The sequence below is a fragment of the Dermacentor albipictus genome, chromosome 10 (genome assembly GCF_038994185.2).
Source record: "Dermacentor albipictus isolate Rhodes 1998 colony chromosome 10, USDA_Dalb.pri_finalv2, whole genome shotgun sequence".
Taxonomy (NCBI): Eukaryota; Metazoa; Arthropoda; class Arachnida; order Ixodida; family Ixodidae; genus Dermacentor; species Dermacentor albipictus.
In genome coordinates, this window is record NC_091830.1 from 96030075 (window position 1) to 96057304 (window position 27230).

Consider the following 27230-nt stretch of genomic DNA (forward strand, 5'->3'; position numbering starts at 1 on the left):
CTGTCTAATCGGAGGTTTTACAAAGCGCTCTTCAACTTGCTAATGGGAATTTCCTGCTTAACTTTGTTGCTTCAGAAGTTGGTTAATTAATCTTGACTAATAATCTAATTAGCAAAACACAAAAAGATCGCCTGACATAATACATACAAAAGTGAGCAATATGCATTTCGTCGCGTCGTCTTAGAGTGCATCGGCATATTAAACTCTCGTTAAAATTAACTGAAACACCCTGTATATATACACTGCCAGGGTTAGTTCTAATAATAAAACATCAATACCTCACAAAGCGGATGAGAAAATGGCGCTGCCGTAGCTCAACTGGTAAGATCATCCCACGCGTAATGCGAAGACGTAGGTTCCTATCCCACCTGCAGCCAGTTGTTTTTTCATCCACTTTCATTTCCATTAATTTATCATTTCTTAAATGAATTAGTGCGTACAAGCAATTTCCCCTATGTGCTACTTTGTGTTTTCGTTGGCTTCTTACGATATACATGTGGCCTGAAGAATACGAGCGGAGACATGTACACTCGGGCACAAAATTTTCCGGAACACGAAATCCGAGGAAAAGCTGAACATCTGCGTAGCCTCGCAACGCAACCGAGCATTCGCATTTACAGCCTCTGGCAGTAATGTGAACACCATTGTGATGCTTGGCTTTACTGACTGCTGTTACAGGCTGCTCGGGAATTGAACGCCGTCTGGATCCCGTGGTCCGTGAACGTTTGTGGTTGACTGCAGGTTAATTTTAAACAGCACCAAAAAACGCGGACAAGGAAGAGCACGGGACCAACACTAGCTCCCTTCTCTTCTTCCTTGTCCGTGTTATTAGTCTCTGTTTTAAATGAATGGTCCGTACCCACTAGCCCGCGCCTAAACCCTTCTGACCTTACGTATTTACCTTGCCGAACATATACAATGCCATACAATGCTACGCATATCTTCAGCAGTTCCCGTTCAGGGACTGTGAATCAAAGCGCACAGCGCGGGACCAGGACCGGGAATCACGCGAACTTGCTGCGCCGAAGCTGTAAAAATGACGGTTGCCACAAGCTTTCCACTGTGTCGTCAATAGCTGCGTTGAATTAGTGACTTTTTTTTTCTTGCTGCGGACGCTTGATTGTTCCCCGTGTACTTTGGACGTAGGAGGACTCACGATACAGCCGACCAAAGTCGCAACAAGCATTCGGAACAAAGAATTTTGTGAGCCCTCATGCAATGCCCCTCGGAAGGGCTGAAGCCACCAAACAGACTTGGGACTTCTGGAGACAGTCGCTTCACACGGATGCAGTACGGGAGCACACGAACACTACATATAGTGATGGCTATCACGGTGACGAGAAACGATGAGTGCGAAAACACAGAGAGCCCGAACAACCAGAAATGAACTGTAACAAGGTTTCAGACCGGGCTAGTTGGTGTTCTATGTTAATATTAGGTACTGTGCACAACCTCATATAGCGTACACTCCTCGTCACCAAGATAGCTGTCGCTATGTAGTGTTCGTGTGCTCTCGTCCTGCATGCGTGTGAAGCATCTGCCTCCAGAAGTCGAAAGTCTGTTAGATGACTTCAGCCCGTCCAGCGGGCATTATTTGAGGGTTTGCAAAATCCTGCGTTCCGAATGACTGAGATAAAGCCGGCTGTACCACGATTCATTCTACCCCGAAGTGCACGGCGAACAGCAAAGCATCAGCGTCAAGAAGGAAAAATGGCGGCAGTTCACCACACTTAGTGACAATACGGTGGAAAGCTCGTGACAATCCGGCATTTCTACAGCTTCGATTGGACAAGTCCGCCGGAAGAAAGGGCAACGCCGGAGTGAGCCACACTGATGGCTATGCATGTGTTATTACTCGACTTCGTAAGAAAACTATAGCACTGGGGGCAAACTTTGCAGTCAGCGCTTGACCTCGTCGTTTCTTGTCCTTGTTCCTTGGTGTGCGGTGTAATTCACAGTAACATGGAACACCGACTAGATCAGTCTCTAATATTGTGCTCGTTCAGGGAAGTTCCGTTTAATTTTTTTTTCGTCCCGCTTTAATAGATACACAAGTTTTGGGTTACCTCTAGTCCCCTTCCATCCTCACTGGTAGGGTGTTTAACAGGGCAGCTCATATCACTTTCTCTCCCACTTTTATCATAGGCTCCGGCATTTCTGGCCACGGTGTAACGCCTCCATTTACACGTATGGCGCACGGCCGGTGGAAGTGGCCAGGCTCATGAAATGTTTTGCGCCGGCGCGCGTATTGCTATCGCGGATAATGTCTGGTGGTGGTGGTGGTGAATTGTAGCAGCAACAATCGGGTTTAGCCTGGCGATCAAGCCGGCAATTGCTCTTCCCGAGCATCTCTTACAATACCTCTGAAGGGTTTCACCATATGTCCATCAAACCAGTCTCTCTTAAGAATGCGATAAGGGGACGTGAAGTTTCTTTGCGGGTTATAACTGATTTGGGAAATATAAGGTCGTGCAGGCACGGATGCGTAAGGTCCTCCTTTTGCAGATTCTTCAGGAGAACGTCCCTTTCATCTTGGAATTCGTGGCAGGACCACAAGAAGTGCTCAATGTCTCCTGTCTCGTTGCATGCCGTACAGTTCGGAGAAACGATTTGCCCCACCTTAAACAACCAGGCCGGTGTACCATCAGATCGTGTCCTTATTCGATATAGGCAGATTGCGAACGCAGTTCCCGCGCCTACTAGGGCGCCCCTCGCGGCGGCGAGCGCGGAACCGGCAGGATACGACCGGCCCGTTTGCGTTCGGAAAGCCTGTCTGTGCACTGTTTCGCGCGTAGCTGTTACCTTTCCTGAGCAATGCCGAAGTGCAACCCGCGCTGTTGAGCAGTGGGCTCCAGCAGCACGTCCACCAACTCACGAGGAACAAAGTTTTACAGGTTTCCAAGCCGACCATCTGAAGCAGAACGGCTTCAACACTGGATAGCGCTCGTCCGACGGCATAAGCTGTTTTATGTTCCGGCGTTATGCCAAGTGCGTCAACGCTGAATTCTTTGCTTTTACAGCAATGATGGCCGCAACGGGACACCTACAAGCTGGAGTGCGTACCAGGATATGCAGCAGACAAAGTAGTTTGTTCCCACACTGTACCGCGGTAAAGCTGTGGAACTCTTTCCCAACCCTCTCCCATTCAAACAGCGCTAGGGCTTGCTGAGAGATTTGAGGAGGGGTTGCAGCTGGCTGAGCTGACATACAGCCTTCTGCGCCCAGCATATCAACTAAGGGGCAGTTGAGATCACCAAAATGCTTGACGACGTGGTTTATTGGAACCTCGTTAGCACGCAATAAAAAATCGCAACATAAAAGTATCGACCTTTCTAGTAACTTGGGGAAAATATTTTCCCAGCGTAGTCTAACACAACTGGTAAGTTCCTCCCCTTCTTTTTTGCGTTTGGGGAGAGCAACGTTAGAATATTTCAGGTAGGCCTTACAAGTCGCTCGTACGTCCCACGTTCTTGGATGAGATGCTTTGGATTCGTATTTGCCGTCCTGTATGTACAGGGAAACTACCGCGGCGTCCTTGCACTTCCCTGTGATGCCAGCCCAGCAATCGCAGCTCCCCGCTAGGATTTGTCGGCTGTCGCCGATCTTCAAGAATCAATGTCGCCTATAATTTCATGCGTCCACACCGTAGATAACGAAGTAACTTACGCTGAGCTTCACGCATCTCGCTGGTGCGTTATTTTTCGTTTGCGGAATACACCACCTAGCAGTCACTTCCGATCAGTGGGAGTTCAACACTTCCCTCACGTCGTAGGCGTGCCCCACTTCAAATAGGCGACTTCCTTTCTCTAAAGTCTTTTCACGAAAAAAGCTATGAAGATCTTGTAATTCCCGATACCCGGCTAAATTTATTGTCGGCACGCTGTTTCGCGCCATCGCTACCGTTTGACAGGGCGCCCAACACGCAGTGCGAGCTGCTGACGCCGTGAGTAATCCTATCGCACTCGCGCAACTATAGATGGCGCAAGGGGTCGGAAAGACAGGGCGCCGCCTAGCACTTGCAACGTGCCCATAGAAGTGAGGCTTGTTTGTCGCTATTCTCCAGATGTCAGCTATCAACCCTGCACAGAAGGGATTTGAACTGCGAATTCTCGCCTTGCATTAGAAAAGGGTTTATAGAGCTTCACATGCATTTTATTTTCGACCTACAGGCCACATAATGTTACCAAATAAAAGTTCACCTTTTCTGTAGCTCTTGAAAATGCGTCCACAGTCTTTCCAGCAGCACTGTGAGGCTCTCGGCTTGCTCATTTGACGAGACTTGGTTGTGGTCGCTTGAAGGTGAACTTCGTGGTTCTGTGTCAAGAGCATTGGTGAAAGTCACCGATGGATTTAAGCATCCCGTAGACCCCCACATATTTGTTACGGAGTTTTTTGGGAGCCAACATTCCTTGGAAAATTTGTGCGTACAAATAGACAGCGTAGCAACAACTTTCTTAATCCACCAAAACCACTGCCTTTTTGTCATCTCCGTTTCAATGAGGTCAAAATGACGAATAAGTAGCGTCGGCTAGGCAACGTTAGTAAGGCAGGTGAGTCGATCAGTTACATGAAAAATCTAATATTTATACTTGTTCGTAGTCCCACATTGAGTAACCCACATCCTTCAGAAACAATCGTTTTTTTCTTATTTCTTCTGTTTGACTACTTGCTTAAACATATGTACTGCGCTAAATAGCAGAGCGTCACCCGGTGAAACATCTAGAGCACATTTAATGTTTAATTGCTGTCCCCGGCTGTGGCTGCTGTAGTAGTAGCAAGCTTTAATGCTGCACTCTAACGAAAACTCTCGACAATACTATGCTTATCTTTTCTTCGGCTGTCACTGTGCGCAAATGGAAGTTCAGCTGCGGAGCCCAAAGGGCATCAATTTCTCGAAGCAGCGGCAGTATCTGACCAAAAATTTGAAGATACTCAGCAGACCTACATAGGGACGTTAAGGCACATCCTCTTTACAAAAAAAAAAAACAAAAAAACATAGCTTGCACATAATCATGGGGCTACTCTCCTCCGCAGTCACAGGTAACCAGCTCTACAGGCAGCTATGTAAAGCCCCGATATTATGCAGCTTCATGATGTTAGTCAAAGAGATATCAAGGGTGTGCATAATACGCACCAACCGCAGTTTTCTGCGAACATCCTATTAGAAATCTATGTCCTCCGACCACCTGAGCGGACGAAAGGTATGACATCTGCCTATTGTAATTAACATAATTAAATTTTTCTCCTTCCATACTTTCACTGCGATAATAACTGATAAACAACTAACCAGATATTGCATTGAGGACTGAGAATGCGTTAAGTGGGCAGCACACATGTAAATCACGTAGCAATGCTACCACTCAGCAGACCTGAATCTCTAGTAACGGAATACCATTTTTAATCCCCCCGTTTTCATGGTTAACCGCAGATTAATACATTCTTCATGAACACGCAAATAGAACGCTGGCCCTTAAAGGTCGCGTATACCAAAAAGCAGGAATATTACCTTTCTACGTTATTCTGTTATCCCATTTCTAATTTATGTCCCAGTACTTTGTCGGTTCCTTCCCGAGGTGGTTTGCACTAAGATGTTGTTCAGTATGAGTTGGAGAGGTTAAGGTAAAATTTTTCTCATTCAATCACACCGCACTAATACTGTCTATAGCCGCCCTTATAGTCCGCCTTTACAAACTTTGCTCATCACCCGAGTGTTGGCCCGCTAACAGCGCATAATAAACATCTTGAGTGGCAGTATAACGAAGTTAAATATACTTGGTACCAAAGCTTCCACAGGAGCCCATACATTTAAAATATGGCGGTTCATTGGCGGTTCATGGGGCTTAGCGCCATCTGCATGAGGAGGGAACATTTATGGCGGAAGTAAAAATAATGTGACGCCATATCCGTTAACAAAGAAGTGACGTCATTGTGTTTTCGATGGCGCGAAATTTGTTTTGGTGACCTGCCTCTAGAGCTATATATTCAAATGCCCCGCCATTCGACTTGATGGACTTTCCAAGCTTTCTGAGCGGAAAGCGATGCAGGAAAACGCCAGCCGTAGGATTGTCGAAAGCGCACCCGTGCTCAGAACATACTTTCTTGGGAGACCGACGAAAGCTTTAGGCGTAGAGTGCTGGTCCTATCGTCAGACGCCAAGCCCTTCAGCAAGCGCAGTCTCACGAAAACATCTAAACAATTATCTGGCGGTCGTACCTTACTGATTTTGAATAAACAGGTTAAGAAACGATGAAGGTAGCCGCGTCAGCTAATTCAGACATACGTCGACAAAGCAAAACAGTACAACCTGTGAGGGGGCGTATTTTAACAGGTGAACCTTACGAGCGCGCCTTTCTGCACACTTTCAAGAGCTGTGTTCTATTGCGAGTGATAGAGGCGTCAACGCCCCCTGTAACGATGGGCGCTGAAAAAAAAAGTATTGATTATTAATAATGATATTAAATAAACTTGTATTTTCTTTACTCGTCACGAATATATAAAATTGACCATGAATTTTATTTTCGTTCAATGAAACGATTTTTTCATTCCCAATGTTTCTTCCCTCCAAACATAGCGGCGCTTCAATCGATGCTCTCATACCACCCTTGCTGATGTCGGTGACACTTTTTACTGAACCGCTTTTCGCCCAAAGCTTCGCGACCTACTTCAATAGACCTTGGTATAACGTTGCCAAGCCCCTTCAGCGCAGATATGACTCACTCTGTCCAATATTCACTAAGCATGTGTTTTCGCAGTACTATTATTGCAAAATTGTACGCCGCCGCAATCGTCAATGACACGCCGCCTGCAAGAAAAGGGCAGCGGGCTAATTGCAGACATCGGCACCAACCTCTTTATCCAGTTAACTACTTTCACTGCACGGGTACATATCCCACACCGTACACCATTAATAAAATATATCCAGAGGGGGAGATTATGATGGACTGCAATGATTGTAATGGCATCATTGGCATCAGACATATGCTGGCGGTGTGTCCCGCGACTCTCCCCAACCTCGTTGAAGAGTGGACACAGTGGGAGAAAAGTATTCAAAGCCCATTGTTTCAGGACCAACTAAGGGACCAACTAAGTCCAGAGGGCCCATAATGTCGCTGAAAGGCTTGGCCTTACAGTGTCAACGTGGGAGTGGCCTGCCTTGGCTTGAGAAGTGAAGCCTCCGGACCTCATTACAATAAAAGTTTTCACAGACACACACACACACACACACACTGCTGCTTTTGCGTGCTCTTCGCCTCTCATCAGCCTGATAGATAAGGAAAGCCTGTCGTGGTCGGCAAATCCTCAAACAAAATTAAGCCAATCAGACAATGAAATCACACAAAATCAACCTCCGATAAGCGAGAGCGCACTTGACTGGGCTGTAGAAAAAACCTTGCCGGTCAGCGTGCGTGCTTGCGCAGGAGTTTACGCAAGCTTTAAGTCAGGAGAGTCGATTCAAGTCAGAATAGAATACCTTTATGGTATAGCGTTCAATGTTTTGGATAGCGGGTGTTTCCATAACCGCATGCCCCGTGGAATTCTCATCAGGAGAAGCCACACCCGTGGTAAATGCAACCCCCGACACGCTGCCTCCATACAGCTAATTGTTGTAGATGAAAGGTGCAGCCACGGAATTGTGAACCACACGAGGTTATAAGTACGCGTGGACTGCCTCAGGGATTATCTTTCCTTCAAAAGTTTCCAGATTCCTTACGTGGGAAATGCAGGAGAGGGCAGAGCACCGTAAGTGCGGGGCTGGTCTTAAAGACGTTTCGCATTATCATGGCGATCCGCTTAGACGCGTATTATGGAGAGGCATTGTGGCAGCCAGACGGAGAATGACATCGCCGAACGACGAAGAAATATCTGCTTTACGACTGTCGTGGGTCGTCTCCATCGAGTCCATGTCAGCATTGAGCTGAGTACGTGGAACGGTATGAGTAGGAGGCAGAAATGAAAGCTGTCGGGTACGGCAGAAATTTCAGCAAAATTCGCTAACGGTGCGGCGTCGGGCGCATATGCATCACCATCGATTATGCTGTAAAGGTTCAAGTATTTTTCTTGTCCTCTGACGGACGGACGCGGGCTACTATTGCAAACGCTTGGTCAGCTGTGTATCGCGATTCCTATTTTAAAGTAATTGTGCGAACTCGCCATTTCATTTGGCATCATAAATTTACGTTACAAAGCGTTATTAGGTGTTCTTATACTACAATAAAAAACATCGATGCATACTTTTACAACTAACCGATGAGTCCTCTATAAAATGTTACCAAAGTCACAGACACAACGTATGTACCTTTTGATTTGTCCTTCTGTTTGTGCTTGAGTCTCTTCAGTTCACCCAGGAGTACCTGCACATTGCCTGTGCGATCTGCGAGGAGAGCTCGCAATTGCTCGTTCTCCTCCTCAAGGGCACGAAGCTTGGAGTCGTCAGTAGCAGGCAAGTGGAAGACGCCTGAAGGATGCAATGACGCGGAAGAAGCGCCAGGTTAAACATGAGCACTAAGGTGAAAATCCTTCAAAGTACCATATGAAAAACTCCAGCACATGAGCCGGTGGTTACTAAATGTAAGAAATTATCGAGGATCATCTCGCTTAAGCTCGGTAGTGAAAGATTGACGAGGGATCCACCTGCCACAAGAAATCTTTTTGACCTGCCATTCTGGGGCAACGTTTCAGAAGGAGAACATTCATGCATTTTCGTAAATGAGCATCATCAGTATAAGATCTCAATTTAAGTACCAGGCGTGGTGGAAAAGTCACCAAGAGATCCCTATATCGATAATCTGCTGAGCCCATTTTTCGTCTGCAAATGCGATATTACTATGTCCCTACCAGCAGTGACCTTTGCTACTTTCCGTGCTTTCGACTATGGACCCCGGGGCATGTCGCTGCCACTCTGCTTGCTCTGGTATGTGGCCACATCATGACTTTCATACAGACACCCTCTCAGATTAGCGTACGCTTCTGGAGCATTACCCCTGTTTCGACGCCACTTCACAACCACAATAGCCTTGCAGCGTTTAACCGTAGAAGCCGCAGCACTTTCCTGTGTTTTGGACTCTATCCCAGCATTTTAACTTTGACTATAGGTCGTCGCATGAGCTTTTAATTGTTAGCAATATGCTTGGTAGGAAAATTATTGAACCTGCGTGAAATACTTGATTCTCGAAAAGGGTGGCAGATGAAGCTTCCTAGTGGATTATTTCCGTCACGCCAAAACTACGAGTATAATCGTCAGTGCTTCGGACTGTACTGTCGCCACCTTCTCGTCTGCCATTATACTAACTACTTTCCACAAATAGCGCTCTGTCCCATTTATCTGAGTTTAAAAAAAATGTCCGATGACATTTATTATGCGAGAGTCAAATGGCTCATTGAGCGAAAATGCCGGCTTCCTGCGTCTATAGCAACGAAAAAGATTTTAAATTTCCATTGGCTGCGACGCCCCGTCACGACCGCGCAACGAAGGGGTTCCCATTGGCTACGACGCCACGGCAGAAGCTTGCCTCGACGGAGCAGAGGGGGCGAAAGGAACACCCGCTGCCGCACTAGCATGCCAGGTGTTGCGTGAGGGGAGAGGGCATCGCCGCGGTCCCACGTCACCCTTGCTCTCGTAAGCCTGGGTTATCAGCACGTTGTTTTTCCGCGAAACCTGTTGCCTGGGCCGGTATTTTGTAGCCATGCCTTTTCCCATTCTATGTTTTTTTCGGCTTTTCGCGCTTGGCCAGTGGTCGACGGTCTGCCCACATTATCAACGGGATCAGGTGGCCCTGTGTGGTCGATGATAAGAATAGCATAGAATAAGGCATAAGGCATCGATACAAAATAGCGGCCCTGCGTTCTAACTGCGCCTCGGTAAAGCCAAATCAAAACGTGCCAAGTGTCACAACACGCTCGCTTGCCCACGCGGAGTTCATTACCCGAAGACTACTGAGCCCGTTCAATTGGACATTACTGCTTCCGCATTCAGAAGTCATAAGAAGTGCTTAGCTCTGCTGGGGTTTTCGAACTATTAAAAGTTCGTATATATTAAGCGACACGTTCTCTCCTCTGTGCAACATTATGGTAACACCGGTACCCGGTATTGACTCTTTCTTAAAAGGTGAATGTTCACCATACGCTTGCTGAATAAGCAACCTATCGCATTTTGAGCGACATTTAGCAGTCAAAACTAGCACTTCTCACTCACTTTCGATGTTTCTTGTAAGTGAGCCTGTGAATTAATTTTTATCATTTGACTATTACCGAATTAAAAGCAAATTAACGTAACAGTGCACCGATTCACGCTTCTTGTATGCAACGTAGCCGAGAAAAAAGCACACGCTGTCAAGTTTTTTTTCCCTGTATCCCATGAGCAAACGTTATTTGTTGCGTTGAAAGGCCACCTGGACAAGTGGCACGCTTAGTGGAAGTGATTGTTGCTAAATTCACGATGATTTACTGAGTGCCTAAAAAAAGACGTACATTTTTTACTGGTTGCCGCTCAAGACGCTTCACACTTTCGCCTTACCAACCACTGCGCCCACCGTGGACATGCGCTACTGAAAAAGGTTTGCACGGACACGAGCGAAAAAACCACGGACATTGTCCTAGGCCAAATCCAACGTGTACGCGATCGTTTTACTGCCTACGCCACGCGCCTCCAAATAACAGGTCAGTTTCGCCATAGCAGATCACTACGCGGTCTGCTAGTGTCTATTACTCAAGGAAGACTCGGTTATTGGGTTTTCAGGCTACAGTGTTATTCAGATATCATTGTCCGCAGGCATGGTTCGCGACGCAAAGACGCAGACTGTGATGGTACCATGACAGTCGCTGAAACTGCCGCTGACAGTGATGCCGACGCCTGCGTGTCCCACGCTTCTCGGCTGCTCTGCATTGCTGAGGAGCATTGACGTGAAGCATCTTAGTGAAACGTCCGTGACAGCGTGCAATCATTGCCTACCGAGGCTCGATCATCATCGGTTAAATTGTACCATACGTACCACTTAATCTTCAGCCTGGTAATCCTGCGTTGTTTTCATCGTTCCCAAGCATCCCGGTCCCACTACCGCCTACGAATTCCACGACATACCCAATGCCAGCTCTGACTTTGCCGAGTGACTTGTTGAAAAGGGCGGTGCGTATACATCTAAATATTTCGTAATGCTAGGCACAATGAAATATTCCTACATCTATTGCTGGAAATGAATGCGAATTTCCGCTAAGAACTTGGGACTTTTTCAAGTTTAATTGTAGGCAGTCTCTTGTAGTAGCGTTGAATATTTTTTTTTATTTTTCGCTAACATACGCATACAGATTAGCTAAATAATACACTGGAAAACATAAGATTGCTTCGGCAGCGTTTGTACACTTGTGCGATTATCCTCCTGGCACTTTACACTGTTTTTTTTTTCGAATGCTGTTGATGACGGGCTCCAGTAGTTTGCCATGTTGCGTCTGTTTATTTTTTATTGTATCCAATTATATTGCACGATATACCTGGGCACTGTCCTGCTCGTCTTAACTCAGGTAATATGCAATTTAGAATGTAACCATTGTGCTTTTATTCCTACACGTGTCCGAGTTCTGCTTTCTCGCATTAGATAGGCCACGGTTATTAAATATCGTAGGAGCATCAGGCACGGACCTTTCTCCGTCGACAGGCAAACCTCTTCAGCAAGCTTGTTGTCCTACAGTGGAGAAGAAAACAATCTCTTTACTCGGTCTCCTCTGTTGTTGGAACGTTCCAGAGACATATCGTTTGTTGCTTTGCTACATCAACACACGGTGGCTCGAGGCCTATTCGAAGTACAACTGCTGATCGCTCCTTCGCTTGTCTCTTACGGTAGATACAGAACTTTCAAAAATATGCGAAATTCAAAAGAAACATCCTAGAACATAATAAAAGGATTCTGCAGCTAAAAATGATTGACTCTATCAAAAAGACAGGACAGCAGAAATACTATAACCATTGATCAATGTTCACTTATTAAACGAAGCGCTTCGAGGTTGAAACCGTGCAATGTGGGCTTTTTGTTGGCCGAAATTTAAACGCAGTGAAGAACCAAAGGAGCATTCATTTCTTCATGCCAAGATTTATAACGGAGCGTGGTATATTAGCAAGGTTGAAGAATTTCATAACTGTAGGCGCGTGTCGAATGGTTAAACAAGTCAAAGTAAAGTAAAAGACCTCTCTCGAAACAAATTTATTTTTATGTATAGAACCTCCCGACAGTATTCAGACGATCTAATTTTCTCTAGTAAGGCGTCATACTCTAGTTAGTCACTCAGACGTTAAAGTATTCCGGACAACGGTCGTCCAAAATGCTGACCCGAGTTTCTCACCAATAATGCATGGTTGGCATTTATTTTATAGCTCTGTTTTTTCTTGCTAAGCAAGAACCAACTGTAATAAAAGCGTTGGTTGTATGGGCAGCGTGCTTTTAAGTGCACAAACATAATTCATAACAGTGTCACATGAGCAGAATTTAGGCAATGTTGCTTCCCTAAAAATATAAAATTATTCTTTTTTTTAACGCACTTCGATGTTATTGAGTGGAACAGAGTGGCAGCAATATCTACAGATCTGCATTCTGAATAAATTGCTAAACTCCCGATGAGTGTCATGCTATCACAAATTAATAAATATGAGTAGTGTCCTTTAGTTTAAATCCTTTTGAATTTCAAGAAGACTCAACTAGTGAAATTTTAAAACCCAGCAAGAATCTGCTTATAAACAGTTGCTACAGTCCCGACGCCAAAATAGAGATCCGTGTGAAGGCTCATAGAATTACGCAATAAAAACAAGGAAAAGCAATCATCAGCAGCACAGCCTCCATACCTGCAAACAGTACCAGCTCATTCGGTGTTCAGTTTCTTGGCGAACATGCCTCTAAAATAACACCTTGGTGCACAGTGGCAATCGTCGCTTGGTTCATTTACAAACATATAAATCCCCTTACTGCGCTGAGCTTTGTCGTTTGGGACCGCGAGAACGCTCACCCTTTAAGCCTACCTTTGATGGGGTTTTATCATAAGAGGCATGTTTTAGGACCCAGTTTTAGGACCCAATTTAGGACCTTATACATTGTTACACAACATTTGCAAATGTGGGTTTTGTATGTAGAGTCTAAGACTACAATAACAAATTGAAGGATATGAGGTTCCGTTAAAAAATTACGCGATGTGATGGACACGAACAAATTAATAAAGGCACAATAATTAGTAAATTCGTTGTTTTTGTAGATAAAGATAGATAATTATGGGTTCTGTAGGAGGCAAACGTTCAATTTCATACGACAGTTGCTCTATTCAATTAGGAAGTTACACCTCATTTCACTCAAATATAATCTCTGTAATTACAGGCAATGGCGACGACCCTTCACTTAAGATGAAATAGAAATATACTTGCTTACCAAGCATTAGGCTGCACGTTAGAGTCAGAGGTGGTAAAAGAACTAACGTCGCCTTATCGTATAATCAAGTTCCGCGCACTGTAAAGTGGAAGGACACCTTACACATAAAATACCGAAGATAAACAATATGAACACGAGTAAATAAGAAAGAATCTACACACTTGCGCAAAATAAGTAGAGCTGGAAGAAAATAACTAAAGAAGGGAAACAAGCGGGGTAACACAAAAGCCAGACAAGGGAAGAAAAAAATAAACAAGCCACAAGAATAAATTAGGCGGGTTGAGGAAATACAGCTAACCAGAGTTATGCATAATTATAAACTTGAAACACAATACGGGCGTCAGCAGTAGCTGCTTCTTGTAGGTAGTTTTATGGTATCTACGTTCCCCGCAACAGTGGAGGTGCGCGCTTCCCTGCTGTGCCCCTCACAGCCCCATGCTACTTTGAGACAATAAAATAAATGAATGAATCAATGTTGTGGGCCCTGCACAAAGCCCTACCTCGTTTGACGGTCAGTGATGGCGCCACTTACCGCAGTGGCAGCGTCTGCAAGTCTTGAGATAAGCCTCGCTTGACTGGCAGCCAGCTCGGAGTATGCGTTGTTGAGTGACTTGAACGCTTCCTTCGGGACGCTCTCCTCCAAGCGCCGCTGCAGGCACTTGATGCGCATCGAAGACGTCTCCTGAAGAAGAAGCAATTGACGATTCCGCCGGAGAAGAAAAGCCTTTGTCACCCCGCCCTTGAAGCGCCTCTAGAACGCTAGAGCTGTGGTACTGGTTAAAACTCACTGCTAAAAAACATGAAATATTTGCTGAAGATATTCACCACGAGCATCCGCTTCTTACAGCACAACAACCTTGTATACATATTCTGTAAATGCACTTCGCGTTAACAGTTCCGGCAAGTGATCCACAAGAAGTAGCGTGCTTAAGAAATCATATAATATATGCCAAGGCCCTTGTTTCTTCTGCCTCATCTTTAAAGCAGCGAAGGCAGACACGATACATGCAACGATAACACACGGCACAAAAACCTGCATCATCAAGGTCCGTGCCACACTGTAGTCAGAAGACATTTTACAGCTGCGACTCGTAGCATCACGATAATGAAAACGCAGCGTGACTGTGAAACACCGATACCAGTATTTCAAACAATAGACGATGTATGCAGTGCAGAATTATAAAGCAAAAGAAAGCTGTACCATCCCACTATCCACTGCTAACGTATCTCATAGACTGAAACAAAAAGTCGGTGTTTCGCTTGAAAGGCGTAGCATATAGCAAATTAGCACACTGCCCTACGAAGTAAAGATAGTACATTTAACGGCCGTATCACCTTGCAAACATTCACTTGATAACTAAATTAGCAAGCATGGTGACAGCGCGCTCAGCAAAGATGAATACATCACACTCGATCAATGCGGATATTCACTTTCTGAACGTTGGCGTTAGGAAGCCCGGCAGCAGCAGCGAGCGAAATGACCTTCGTGCTGTCTATCGCTTCAACGCAAGCTGAGCGCCGACAAGACAGCACGTACAAAGCTAGGAGCACTCGACACATGCAGGCTCTACCCAAAACGCAGGTCGCTTTCAAGATACGGCCGTGCGACCGCGCGCAGCCTTCACATACGCAGTTGCAGCCGGATTAGAACACCACACTTCCTCCCCTTCATCCCCCCAGTTCCTCGCAACGTTGGGTTCCCCAACGTTGCGAAAGACGGCGCGCTTCCTCCTAGCTTTCCAACCTTTCGCGCGGGAAAGATTGAGCCGCGGTTGTCGCAGACTCGCACATACCGCGGCACAAACTGCGGACTCGAACGTACAGTGTATGGCGCGTGGCAACGGTGTTATCGGCCTTGAGCTTTACACCCAATATCAAGGCAATGGTGACGCCGATGGCAGAAATGTGCTGAGCGTGCCCATATAATTCCTATTGCAATAAAATAATGCGATTAGGCACGCAATTCCTAGGTTATAGCGGCAATTCTGAAGGTCGTTAGCTTTTTTCCCAGAGCCAGCAACGAAAAGCGGGTAAGTAATCACAAAGAGGGCGTTTGTGACATGCATGTAAAATAATTTGTGTTCAACCAAAAAGTGGTGTGTGTAATTTCACTTTTCTACTACGTACGACAAACGGCGAAAATAAACGCAGACACGTTGCCGCGCATTGAATTTGAGCACGGTAGCGCTTACTAAAGGGGAATATTTTCACAGTTTAGTGCAGCTACAAATTACAAGCTAAATGGTATCTTTGACCAAAGTAAGCCGGTAATGTCTGTGTTTAGGCTTGTTAGTCGAACATCTTGAATTGAGATCAGTGCAACGAGTTGCTGTATCTTGGCGCCAATCACGGCTGTGACATTACTTGATTTTATAGCAGTTTATTTTTTTCTGCTCTTTTTAATGTACATCTGCTCATTCAGAATAAAGCAACCTTGGAAATCAGCACTGTGCGCATCTTATAATGTCCATGTTTCTTGTTGCACTGACATAAATTAAGATGAAGTAACCTGCAGTAAACACACTCAGACTCTTCTTCGACTTCCAACGCGCTCTCACCTATTCTTCTAGTCTCTCGTTTTCGGACATTCAGAGCTGAAGGTAAGCACACTGATTCTTGAAATTCTCACTTGAAATGCTTCAAGATGCCCGAGCTGCTCCAAGATGATGTGGTCCTTCAGGCGGTCCAGAGACGCGTGACGATCGAGCAGGTCACGCACTGAGCATTTGCCCTCGATGCTGGCTAACTGTGCGTAGAAAGAAACGTTCATAAAAAATTATGCAAACCCAACAACTTAGAATCTGCGTGAAGTGTTAGTGAAGGGGGTAAACAAGTTCATTGCATCTAACGACGATTCATAGAGTTGTGTTTCATTTCCTTCTGTGCAGCGTACAACCTTAGGCATTGTTTATGCTCCCTCAACACAAAGGTCATAACTGTATTTATATTATGTAATATTTGCGTTATAGCATTTACTACGTTCACAAGCTATGGCACAATAAAAACACCGAATCAGGCGGATGCGCGGCGTGAGACGTCGACACATGTATGTCACAAGGAGGAAGGTGGAGTATGACGCCTCTTGAGGGAGGGTGATGATGCGAAGTGGGTGCAGAGAAAAGTCCGACACATATCGAACAACATTTCAGCACAGCTTGTGTAACAGTGGATAAAACCCATTCTGGACGACTGAGCAAGAGCGGGCACATATCTAGTGGCACATATCGAATTGATAAATCAATGAAAATTGGATCAAGCAAATAATGAAAAGAGTATTCAGCGCCAATCCGTTAACACGACGGCGTGCTTTACATGTACCGGTGAGATAATTTGGTTAAGTTTGTGCAGGAATTTATTGTTTGTTATGCATAAAACGAGGTTTGCCTCCTCACACTACTTTGTCGGTCAGCGAACGAGAGTTATGTGAACCCGTTCGTGGGCACGAGCATTCGGTGCGCATATAAGCTTCGCACATATACATACATATAGATAAACTGAGATACCAAGTTACCAAGCTGATAGAAGCGGAAACATACCAGCGAAAGTGGGCAATAAAACGTTCGCTTTAACTGAAGTAAAACAAGCTCTATAAAATAGATCCTTTGTCGAGAGAGATGCCGACATTGTTTGCAATGTGAACGACATCTTCATCTCCACAACCTGATCTATGTCAGTGTGACAGTATCGCCTTCAATAGTGTTGGTGCTCTCGGTGCATGCCACATAAGGTGTCTCCATGGAAACGCACGGAGTTGGCAGAAGATTTAAATCACTGCAGTCAAAGAGTTACGTTCTACTTCCAATGCTGCAATTTGCAACAGAACCGGGTAGGCAATGTGGATGCGCGGTTGAAAGACGGAGCATACCACTCGACCGACAAGCCAAATGAGCGTGATATTGACAGTTTCTTGGGTCGATTCGGTCATCTAAGTGCCACGTTTCGGCCGACGATTTGCGGCTGATGCGAATCTACTCGGCGGCTGAGCCAATTTGATATATTTCAAGCCGAAGGACTCGCAATGCTAGTTCTGGCCTACGCGGTGAGCCGATCTTTACTTCAAAGTTAGTCTGGGCGGTCAATATTCTTCCAGACTTCTTCGCCATGTGTGTGTAAGTAGAATTTTGTGTTGATATCTCAGTCCACCATTCTTATACTGTGCATATGCGGGAAGTTCAATGTAATGCATCGGGTGGCACTGTATATCTGAACCTTATGTTTCTAATGGACTCCAATCTCAGTGCGAGCGACGTAAAAATAATATTAAACAATAGGGATACACTCACCGAGACTTGGCTGTTCGTCGTCAGCGCACTAAACTGGTGCCCGCTTAAGTGTCCTGAAAATGCCCTGAACTTCTAAAATGAGCGCACCGCTTTCATTAAGTGAAGAATTATCCATCTATTCGTTTCCGAAGTATTTTATCATGTCCAACATTACAATACGTTTTGTTATATCAGTGGCCACTAATATTCATAACACTGAATTGAATGCCAGATGTCCATAACATCGACATCTTCGGTCTAGAGCTTACAAACTTGTTCAATGAATTGTTTAAATCGGGTACCTATCGCGATAAACACAGCATCAGAGCAGCGTTTGCAAAACACACCACAGACAAACAAAATGTACTGGCGAACTAATGACGAATAAATTTACCATGTATTGTTACGCTCTTTGAAAAGCTTATGGATAAGCCCCTGACAAATTATCTTGAGAAATGCCAAATGTACTTTCACCCGCACAGCAATGTTCTTGAAATGGTTACCGTGCCATCACTATAAGAAGCTCCTTAACACAAAATAGAAACCTAGTATTTGACGCTCATTACTCCGCACTCAGCATATTCTTACATATTAGAAAAGTGCTTAGCTAAATAGATCATGGTATACAATTGCGTAAATTTTAGCATTGTGGATTTAGAGGACACTACTAAACATACAATTGAAATAAAATGGATTACCCCTGGAGTGCACGGAGGGAGAATAAACATAAAAGCTGCTGCACTGAGGAGCTTGACGGAGGCGGCTGCCGCCTTCTTTGGCAGCGACGGACCACTTCACATCAAAGCAGGTTTTGCACATGCATCTAATAATAACAGCGAGGCGAGACGTATTACTAAAAAGGCATTTATGCGAGCTAGGTGGTATGAATCCATCGGTGAAAACCACCACGAAATAAATACGGTGAAAGGAGCACATGAAATACTTGTCCTGCGTTTCTCCATTGTCCATGTTAATATCCCGGTGTTTTTCACCGATGAAGATGTATTACCTTACATGTACGTGTATATGAGTGCATAATGTTTATATCCAAACACTTGCCTTAAAATTACATGGAAAAACATAATGACGTTAGGTGTACTAGCAAAATAGGATCGCACATAGACATTACCTACACTTAAGGAACGGGCAACTAGCTTAATGTTTGATGAACACCAAAAGAAGAAAGCAGGAAGTGCAGAAATAAATGCAAAGCTAGAGAATATCCTATCACAAGATAGCTAATAATCTGATACGATGAGCAAAACCAGAAGAAGCTAAAAGCGGGAGCCAACGTTCCGACAAGTGGACTTGTCTTCTTCAGATGTTGGCTCCTACGTTTACCTTGTTCTCGTTTTGCTAATCGTCTTGAGTTTCCATCTCCCACCTTCCCCGTGTTTTCCCTATATTATCCTGTGTATATCATAGGATAGTATATTGTCATGCGATAGCGTTCGTTTTTCTGAGCGCTTCGAACTTATTAAATAGAACATACACTCAAGTAAGGCAATGCAAGAACAAACAATAAAGTAGGAGCAACGGCCAAAGATGTAAATCACAAGACTGCATCGTGTGTGCGCTCACCAGAAGTGGTAGCAATATCTATGTCATAGTTACATAAAAATCAATTTAACCATATCTGAAACCAGAAAGCAAGAGCGCTTGTTCACTATAATATTTGCTGAGCTAAATGTGGTGCAGAGTCAATTATGCATTCATCGGAAGTCCTTATAGGTCACGTACACATTGATGGCACAATTAATAGGAAACCGTAGTGCATGCAAATCGTTGCTGGTGCTTCCAGCAAGCAGGGATGACGTGAAGATGAGTTAAGCATTGATATGCCAGGTGCAAGCCCGTTGAGGTTTGCCAGACAGGCTTGTTTATGTTTTCTGGCTATATTTCCGCGGAAAATATTTCGACATTATGTCGACAGTCACACTGAAGGTTGATTTGTTCGTTTAGAAAGCTAATTCCACGACTACTGCTTGTGTTAATAAAAAACCAGTACCTGCTCCTTGTCACCCGTCTTCCTGCCTTCAGTCCACCGAAGTGCATCATCTCTCCACGCCTTAGCAGCGCGAACAGTCTCCTTGTAGAGACGAACAAGTGACGCGCCTTTTCCATTCACCAGTAACACCTGCGGCTGCAGTAAAGCGTTAGCATCACACTCCAAGTCCATTCTACATCACAGCTCTACATTTGTGAGGATCCGTACGTGTCTCTAAGGATATTTTCTTTTGATTAAATTTTTTTTCTTTAAATTGTTCCGTATCGCTTAGAAGCTACCAATAGTCTACATTTACACTATCATAACGATTAAACATCTTACCTTTAAAAAATTACGCATCTTTATGCAGATACACAGCGTTACACCTTCCGCGTGATGAGGCTGGCGAGCTCGCCAAAGAATGCTTACGCAGTAAAATATGGCAAACCTTTAACTGACCAAGCTTACTTGTCATTAGGACATCTATTCAGTTGCGTACCAACTGTTTCTCAACTGGGGCAAACGTAAATGATCCGTCTCTCTCTCTCTCTCTCTCTCTCTGTATATATATATATATATATATACGTGTGTGTGTGTGTGTGTGTATATATATATGTATATATATATGTAGTTTGAAGAAACGAAGGAGCACACTTACGAAAATTGCATTTTTAATGTCAACGTTTCGGCCGTGGCACGGCCTTCGTCAGAATAAACAGATACAAGTGCGCACCCGCTTTTATGTGTATGCGCACGTAGGCATAATCAGCAGTGCATGCACGTGTACACTTCCAAATATTAACAGAAAAAGTGCAGCAGTAAGTAAAACTTGATCACGATGCATGGTATGTGTTAACTATCATTATGGTATCCCGATGATTGCACATAACGTTACAGAATGATATCAATTGCGACATGGTAAAACTAGGAACCAATTAATTTGGCATTGTTTGCCGATTCTGTACAAGAACATACACGTCAAGATATGGCAGAAAGGCACGACATTTTTCCTACGCTCCCGTTGATACTAGATGACACAGCGTTAAATTTATGAATGAGAAAGGATTCTCGTACTTCTCGATCGATCATGGTGGGATTTGAAACCTGATTGTATTACTGTTACTTTGATGTTGTCAAACGTATGACCTGGAAGTCGAACGGGTTTAGATTATGAAATATACGGCAAGCTGTTGACGTGTGCTTTGTGGTTGTTGAATCTGATACTAAAAGATGTTTCGGTCTGACCGATATACTGCGTATGACACATTGAACATTCAAGCAGATTGAGGATGCTAGTACTGTCGCAAGTAAAGTCACCGTTGGTTTTAACAGAAAAATTGGGTGCTCTCTTTCTAGCAGTCTTTGATGTGGTCATATGTGTACAAACTTTACAACGGGGCTTATTGCAGTGATGACAACCAGGAGGAGCGATCGCTTTACTCTTGGAAGAGGTTCCTAGGTCAAGCATATTCCTCGAGCGACGACAGACATCTGTTGGTGATTCCATGAAAATGTATTTAAGATGCTCGCTCTGCGTCAGTAAGTTATACTGCTTCCTGAGAATGTGCGACACGTTAGGAATAGATGCAGAGTGTGTTAGGTTAGGCAGAGTCTGTCTCGACCGGAAAGAACTGATCTGCACGGACAAGCGATCGGCTCCAATTACACGAACTAACCTTATCCTAGGTAATAGGTAACGCTATTCGTTTTGAAAGCAAACAAAAGTGGCCTTCTATAAATGAAGACAGCGTTTGATTGGGCAATTCAGGCAACGTTGGATGTCACTGCCAGATGCTTACTTCGGCGGTTACGTAAATTAGACGTCAGAAGTGTGTAATAAAAACATATTGGATTAGTTTTACGTTGTAGCGCCCATGTTATCGATTGAGTTGATAGTTCTTCCAGGACAACGGGAATTTCTGCTTCGTTCGTAAAACACAATCATTATGTTACGGATCATTTGCAGGCGTACTTTACTGCAAATATAACACGTTTTCTATCTTTTCTGTTTACCTACATATTTCCCGTAACGCGCTGCTTCTTTTCACCAAATATTAACTAAGTATCTTGGTTAATTCAACGAGGAGATCGGTGAAACCAAGTAGGAACGACTTATGACAAATGGAGATAGGGAGGAAAATGACAGCTCTTATTATTTACAACGCTTCTAACTAGACCAGGAACAAAAACATTTTGTCTTACATTTCACTTACCATGATTCTTGTCCCCTTTCGATGAAATATGAAGCTGGTGTAAGTTACAACTCTTTAAGTACACCAGAAGGGATAGCTCATGGTTGGCGTATCACGTAATCTAACACTTTTAATTAGTAATTTTTACAGCGAAGCTGTATGATCCTAAACGAAACGCTTATAGTCCGTATCACGTGCTCTAACACTTTGAATAAGTATTTTTACAGCGAAGCTGTATATGTCTAGGCGAAACGCTCGTGGTCCGCTCACAGAAACCCCACTGCAGGGGTATGAGCCACTGCATTTCTCTTACGTGACGGACGGACAAATTTCTCGTTGGATAGGCATAGAAATGCTTATGCATTTAAAACATATACATTTATCTTCGTATTAAATGAAGCTGTATATGTCTAGGCGGAACTCTCGCGGTTCGGCCACAGAAACCCTCAACAGAAATCGCGGCGTTCCATTGGCTACACCAATACTTTCTCTCTCGCAGCAAAGCGCTCTTGCAGCAGCCTGTCTCGGACTCGCAATACGTTCAAAAATGTGCCCCTGTGTCGGTATTTAGTGCAGTTGTTATTTAGAAACTACCTGAAATTCCAAATGGCAAAGTCAGAAGTGACACATGGCTTGAGAAAAAGTTCAAGTCGGTGCTCTATTGCTTTTGAAATGGCTCTGCACGTTTGACCAAGGTAATTTTCGCGAACGTATATACTATAAGTCGTGATCACGCTACGAAATTTGCCCGGTTTACCTGTAAGAGGTTTGAACGGATGTTTTATGTTTATGAGATACTGAGACTGGAACTCTATTTTACTACGCTATATGTTTTTAGATACCGAGACTGCAGCGCTCTCTCTCGAAGGAGGGTAAATAGTTTCAGCCTTCGATAACCCAACGATTTCATGCCGTAATGCACACCAGTCTTTGGACGCGGCTGATTACAGTACTTTATGCGGACGTCCCTCTCGCCTGCGAGTTAAAGATAGGAAGCTGATTGTATTTTCAAATAGGAATGTAGGGGCCCCCGAAAACTGGGCACGACTCAAGTAGCGCAAGTAGAGGTTTGTTAGCGCGGGAACTGCCCAGCTCCATGCCTCCTCCGGAACGCGGGCGTGTCTGCCGAATACCGCGCTTCCTCCGCTACAGCGCGTCCTAAGGGGGCTCAAAAGACAACCCTTGATCCCTAAGCAGGAGATACGTAGTATAGAAAAGCATGCCTCACTTGGCTACTCTACTAAGAAAAGTTTTGGGGAACTGTTCTGCGTGCAACCGAAAGTGCCAGCTATGAAAACTGTGTTTGTGGTGGGGGGGGGGGAGGGTATGGCAGAATCTGCCACCCAATCTCCAAAACTTTGACAGTGGGGAGGCAAGTGGAGTAAGTACGCCTATGAACCTACTGCGACGTCGGCGATGAAAGAAGACAAGCAAAGGTCGCAAAGTTTGACAACCAGCCCTCAATGCACGGCGAAAATTTGCGCAAAGTACTGTTCTTCTCCGGCTTTTCTTTTTTGAGGTGCTCGATATGCAGCAACCCAGTTGTGGCATACGAGATGATCGGGCTCGTTTAAGGACAACGTTAAAGAACATCTACTGTTTATTCATTGCTAGTTAGTCTGCAGTGACTCGCAGGCAGATCACGAGAAAGGTTGAAATGGTGAAGCTGCAGAGTGAACAAAAGCCTTTCTCGCGAGAAACGTGCAGCGGTGGCACAGCGGCTACGGAGTTCAGATGCGGAGAACAAGGCGGCGAGCTCGATTACCGGCGGCATTTGGAGCGGGAACGCTCGTGTAGTTAGCTGAAGGCGAATGAAAACAACCTAGATTATTAAAATTAAAGGCATCTCTGTACCGCGGCGTTGCTTATAACCTACTGTTTTGTGTCGGCACCTTAAACCCAAACGCATTTCTTTTTCCTGCCAGAACAACGTTCTGGAGTCTGTAGTGTACTTGCTGCACTTGAACTCCTTCCAGAGTGATCGGATAATCTGAAATTATTCAGTTATGTCACCCGAGACAGGTTTGTCGAGGAATTTAGAGGGAACGTGCGGAAACCCAACTTTGAAAACATAGATGCTGGTTTAAGAATTAAAGAGTCAGAAACGTATATACACAAGCAATTTGTAGTGAAAAATGCGCGATTGGTTCGGCGGTACTCAAACAGCCGTTATGGCGACCGTATTGATGGGTAAGTTGGTAAGTCATGGCTTATGATTACAGAACACGGTGGACAAAAAATGACTTGTTCCCTGGTTGTCCACTGTGTGCTCTGGTGCCGTTTGCAAGCACTCGCGTGTACGTGCGTCCTGTTTTATTTGCCTTAATGCCTGCATGTGTAGTATTGTATTACATGTAGCAATATTTTTTTTGCCAATTTTATGATCTGCGAGAATATTTTACTTCGTATATGTCAGTAAACAGTTTTGCATGCTAAATAAAACTTATATGTAAAAGCTATCCATTTCTTTGCTCAGCCATAGTTGACAAGGTGCTTTCCCCTTTTCGGGCATGCCCATGACTCAGTTACTTAAAACTGCTTCCATCGTTTTTGTTTACTTATTTTCTATTTTTCCATCAACAACATCTCTAACAGGAAAAGCAAGCGATGCTTCATCTTGTAAAATGTGAGAGAACAACAAAGAATAGTGTTATACGTTGGCAGCACTGCCACTGCTGACTGTGCTCTGTGTAAGAAAATAAGCAAAATTCCATGAAACGCATGTACGTGGAGCGGCTGTTCTCTATGAAGCCTTTATCTGGGGACCTATATTTCGTCGTATTGCGAAAGACTTCACCTATATTAATACAATAAACAATGTTTACCCACTGATGAAACCCAAGGACCATGTGAAGCTCGACTGCATTGAGATCCCACGGACGTTTTCATTTTTTTTTCTGCTTCTAAAGCAAAGTATCTAAGTTCATTCGTACTTCGCCAACCATGACTGTTGCCACTGGGTGGTACTGTCTTACCGAATAGCTCATACGCAGAGCAATACAGATATAACGAATACCTGATGTAACAAATATGACTGATATAACGAATCCAGTTCCACGTAGTGCCATCTTTACTGCTCGTATACAGATGTGTCGGTTGCCAGCTTCTCTACGAAGTTATGCTGTGAAAGAAAAAAGAACGATATCTAAATCTCATCACTACAACAACTGCACGCGTTTAACGGCACAGTTCCTTTATTAAAGCGATGTTTTCTACGCCTTCTGCAACTTTGGAAAAAGTGCAGCAGTCAACTCGGTGGGCTTCGGAGACGGCGTGGCGAAAAGTGGACCGATTCCGTAGACAGTGTGTTCCGGGTAACGTGAATCGCGTAGCCATGGTGGCGGGGTTTTCTGCGGTTTACTAATATCCGGGCAGACAGGAAATGCCTAAGCTGCAAAACACGTTGCGCAGGCTCAGACAATTTACACAATTTAATTACACGCCTAAAGAAACCTTATCGTAACATAGATTTCGAAATGTTTGTTGGACCAGGATAATTTATTCTGTCTTACGTCTGCTGCTTCTGGATCACCATCCATGCTGTCTTCGTGCCTCTGTAAGGGTGGAGTCTCGTCCCTTTTCCCATCCTCGTGTTTTGTTAACTTTGTCTTCACCGGTGTCTCTGAAGTGTCCTGCGTAAAAGCGTAACACTCATTCAGCTACAGATTCAAGCCACTGATAAAGAAAGACAAGAAAAACGAACGAATCAAGTACTGCCTCTACCAAACTCTCTGACTACAAGGCAGCCTTATTCTCGTTTGTAAAAAGCTTTGTGACTGACATGTGCTTTGGCCCTCGTCATACTGCTTATGCATACAAGTTATTGAAAGAGACAAGGGAGGCAAAAGAATGCCAGCATACTGGAAGCATAAGCGATGTGCCAAAATTCACATCCTCGTTTCGGCACTCTTAGTAGACCAGGATTATCACCTACTATTGGTGATAGAAACGCACGGCCACTTATAAAACTTCCTGCAGCATCCTGGAGTGAAGGCCAAGCAGAGCTTTGTTGTGAGTAAAAGCCTTGATGTTGCTGCCGCTGAGTCTGCCTATGCGTCATAAGCGTGTCGTCACACGTAGGACCATCTTGACATGCCACCTGAGGGCGCAGAAATCACAAACAGCCTTTGGTGATTATGGTTTCCGAAACATCGGCAGAAATTTGTAGGATAATATTTATTTCGGAAATCATTTTTAACTTTCGTTCAGTGCAAAGTAGATACGTTTTGTACATAGGTGATACAGTGATACCAATACAATGCGCTGTGGTTTCGCTCTTGTGGCGGTAAATCTTTGTAAAAACATCCTCACAAAATTACATGCGAAAAACATGACCCGGAGTTGCAGTATACGGTTATGGTGTATATTCGCAGTGGGCTGCACGGTTGCTATGTCCGCCATTGAAGCGCTTGCAGGCGGAGCTGTAGCGCTGCACACAGCAGCCGAGATAAGGCTAAAACAAGGCAGGGCACGCAGTGTAGAATGAGCTGGAAACTGCGAACTGTCCGGTAAAATGGTGCGTCGGGCAGGTGTGTACCACTTAGTCAGGATAAAGGAAGAAGGTAGCCCTACATCCGGTGAACAAAAAACAATGAATACCAGCAAGAAAATTGGACTGTGCTTCCTGCAGTGGCGTAGCTAGGTCGTCTGGCACCCAGGGCCCATAGGTCTTCTATCACCCCCCCACCTCCCCGGGTGTAGCTGGGGGAAAGAGGGGTGTCTTCAGACGTATATGACACCCCCCCCCCCTATGGTCCCTTGCACCCGGGGCCCACGGCCCCCCGCCCCCCCCCCCCCCCTGTTGCTAGGCCACTGGCTTCCTGACTACGATGGTTCGTTTTCGGAGTATCTTTTTTTTTGAGAAGGAACTACACACAATTTTAAACAATCTAGTGTGGCAGATGGCGCAGTTGTATTCTTTGAGATGGATTATCTAAATAGGCATGCATAACTTTCAGCAATCGTCAAACTCAATAATTAAACGATTAGGAACATTTAAACAATTTAGTTTAGCGCACATCACTATTTACGAATAGTAACCACCGCTAGGTTGGCGCAGAACTGTTTGTGACCACCCCCTGAAAGCGGTCATGTCATGGCAAGAATCGTTGAGCGTCAAGTTTCCCGCCTTAGGCAAGCTGGTTGCCGTCACGATGTTCAAGTCTCTGCAGAATATTTTCCTTGCTAAGAAAAACTCATTTACCCTCCACGACAGCCCATTGGCCATTGCGTATCACAGCTGAGCTCGAGGTCACGAGTGCTATCGGAAGGACCAAATGGAAGAACGTTCGTGTACTTAAATTTAGGTGCAGTTAAAGAAGCCCTGGTATGCCACTCGCTATACCAGAATTCAGATTCTTATTATAGAAAACCAGTTTCTTAGGTAAGT

General features: G+C 44.7%; 1 protein-coding gene across 4 annotated transcripts in view; it reads right to left on the reverse strand.

The window, feature by feature from the left end:
- LOC135921471 (centrosomal protein of 290 kDa-like) overlaps positions 1 to 27230 on the reverse strand; it is a 216803-nt gene that overhangs the window by 42878 nt on the left and 146695 nt on the right. For all 4 annotated transcript variants that reach the window (XM_070528010.1, XM_070528007.1, XM_070528008.1 and 1 more), the window contains 7 exons: positions 25354 to 25473; positions 19671 to 19805; positions 16030 to 16146; positions 13933 to 14082; positions 11633 to 11675; positions 8297 to 8455; positions 4200 to 4314 (listed from right to left, as the gene is read on the reverse strand). In XM_070528010.1, the coding sequence (XP_070384111.1) occupies positions 4200 to 4314; positions 8297 to 8455; positions 11633 to 11675; positions 13933 to 14082; positions 16030 to 16146; positions 19671 to 19805; positions 25354 to 25473 (839 nt within the window). The remainder of the gene's footprint in view (positions 1 to 4199; positions 4315 to 8296; positions 8456 to 11632; positions 11676 to 13932; positions 14083 to 16029; positions 16147 to 19670; positions 19806 to 25353; positions 25474 to 27230) is intronic.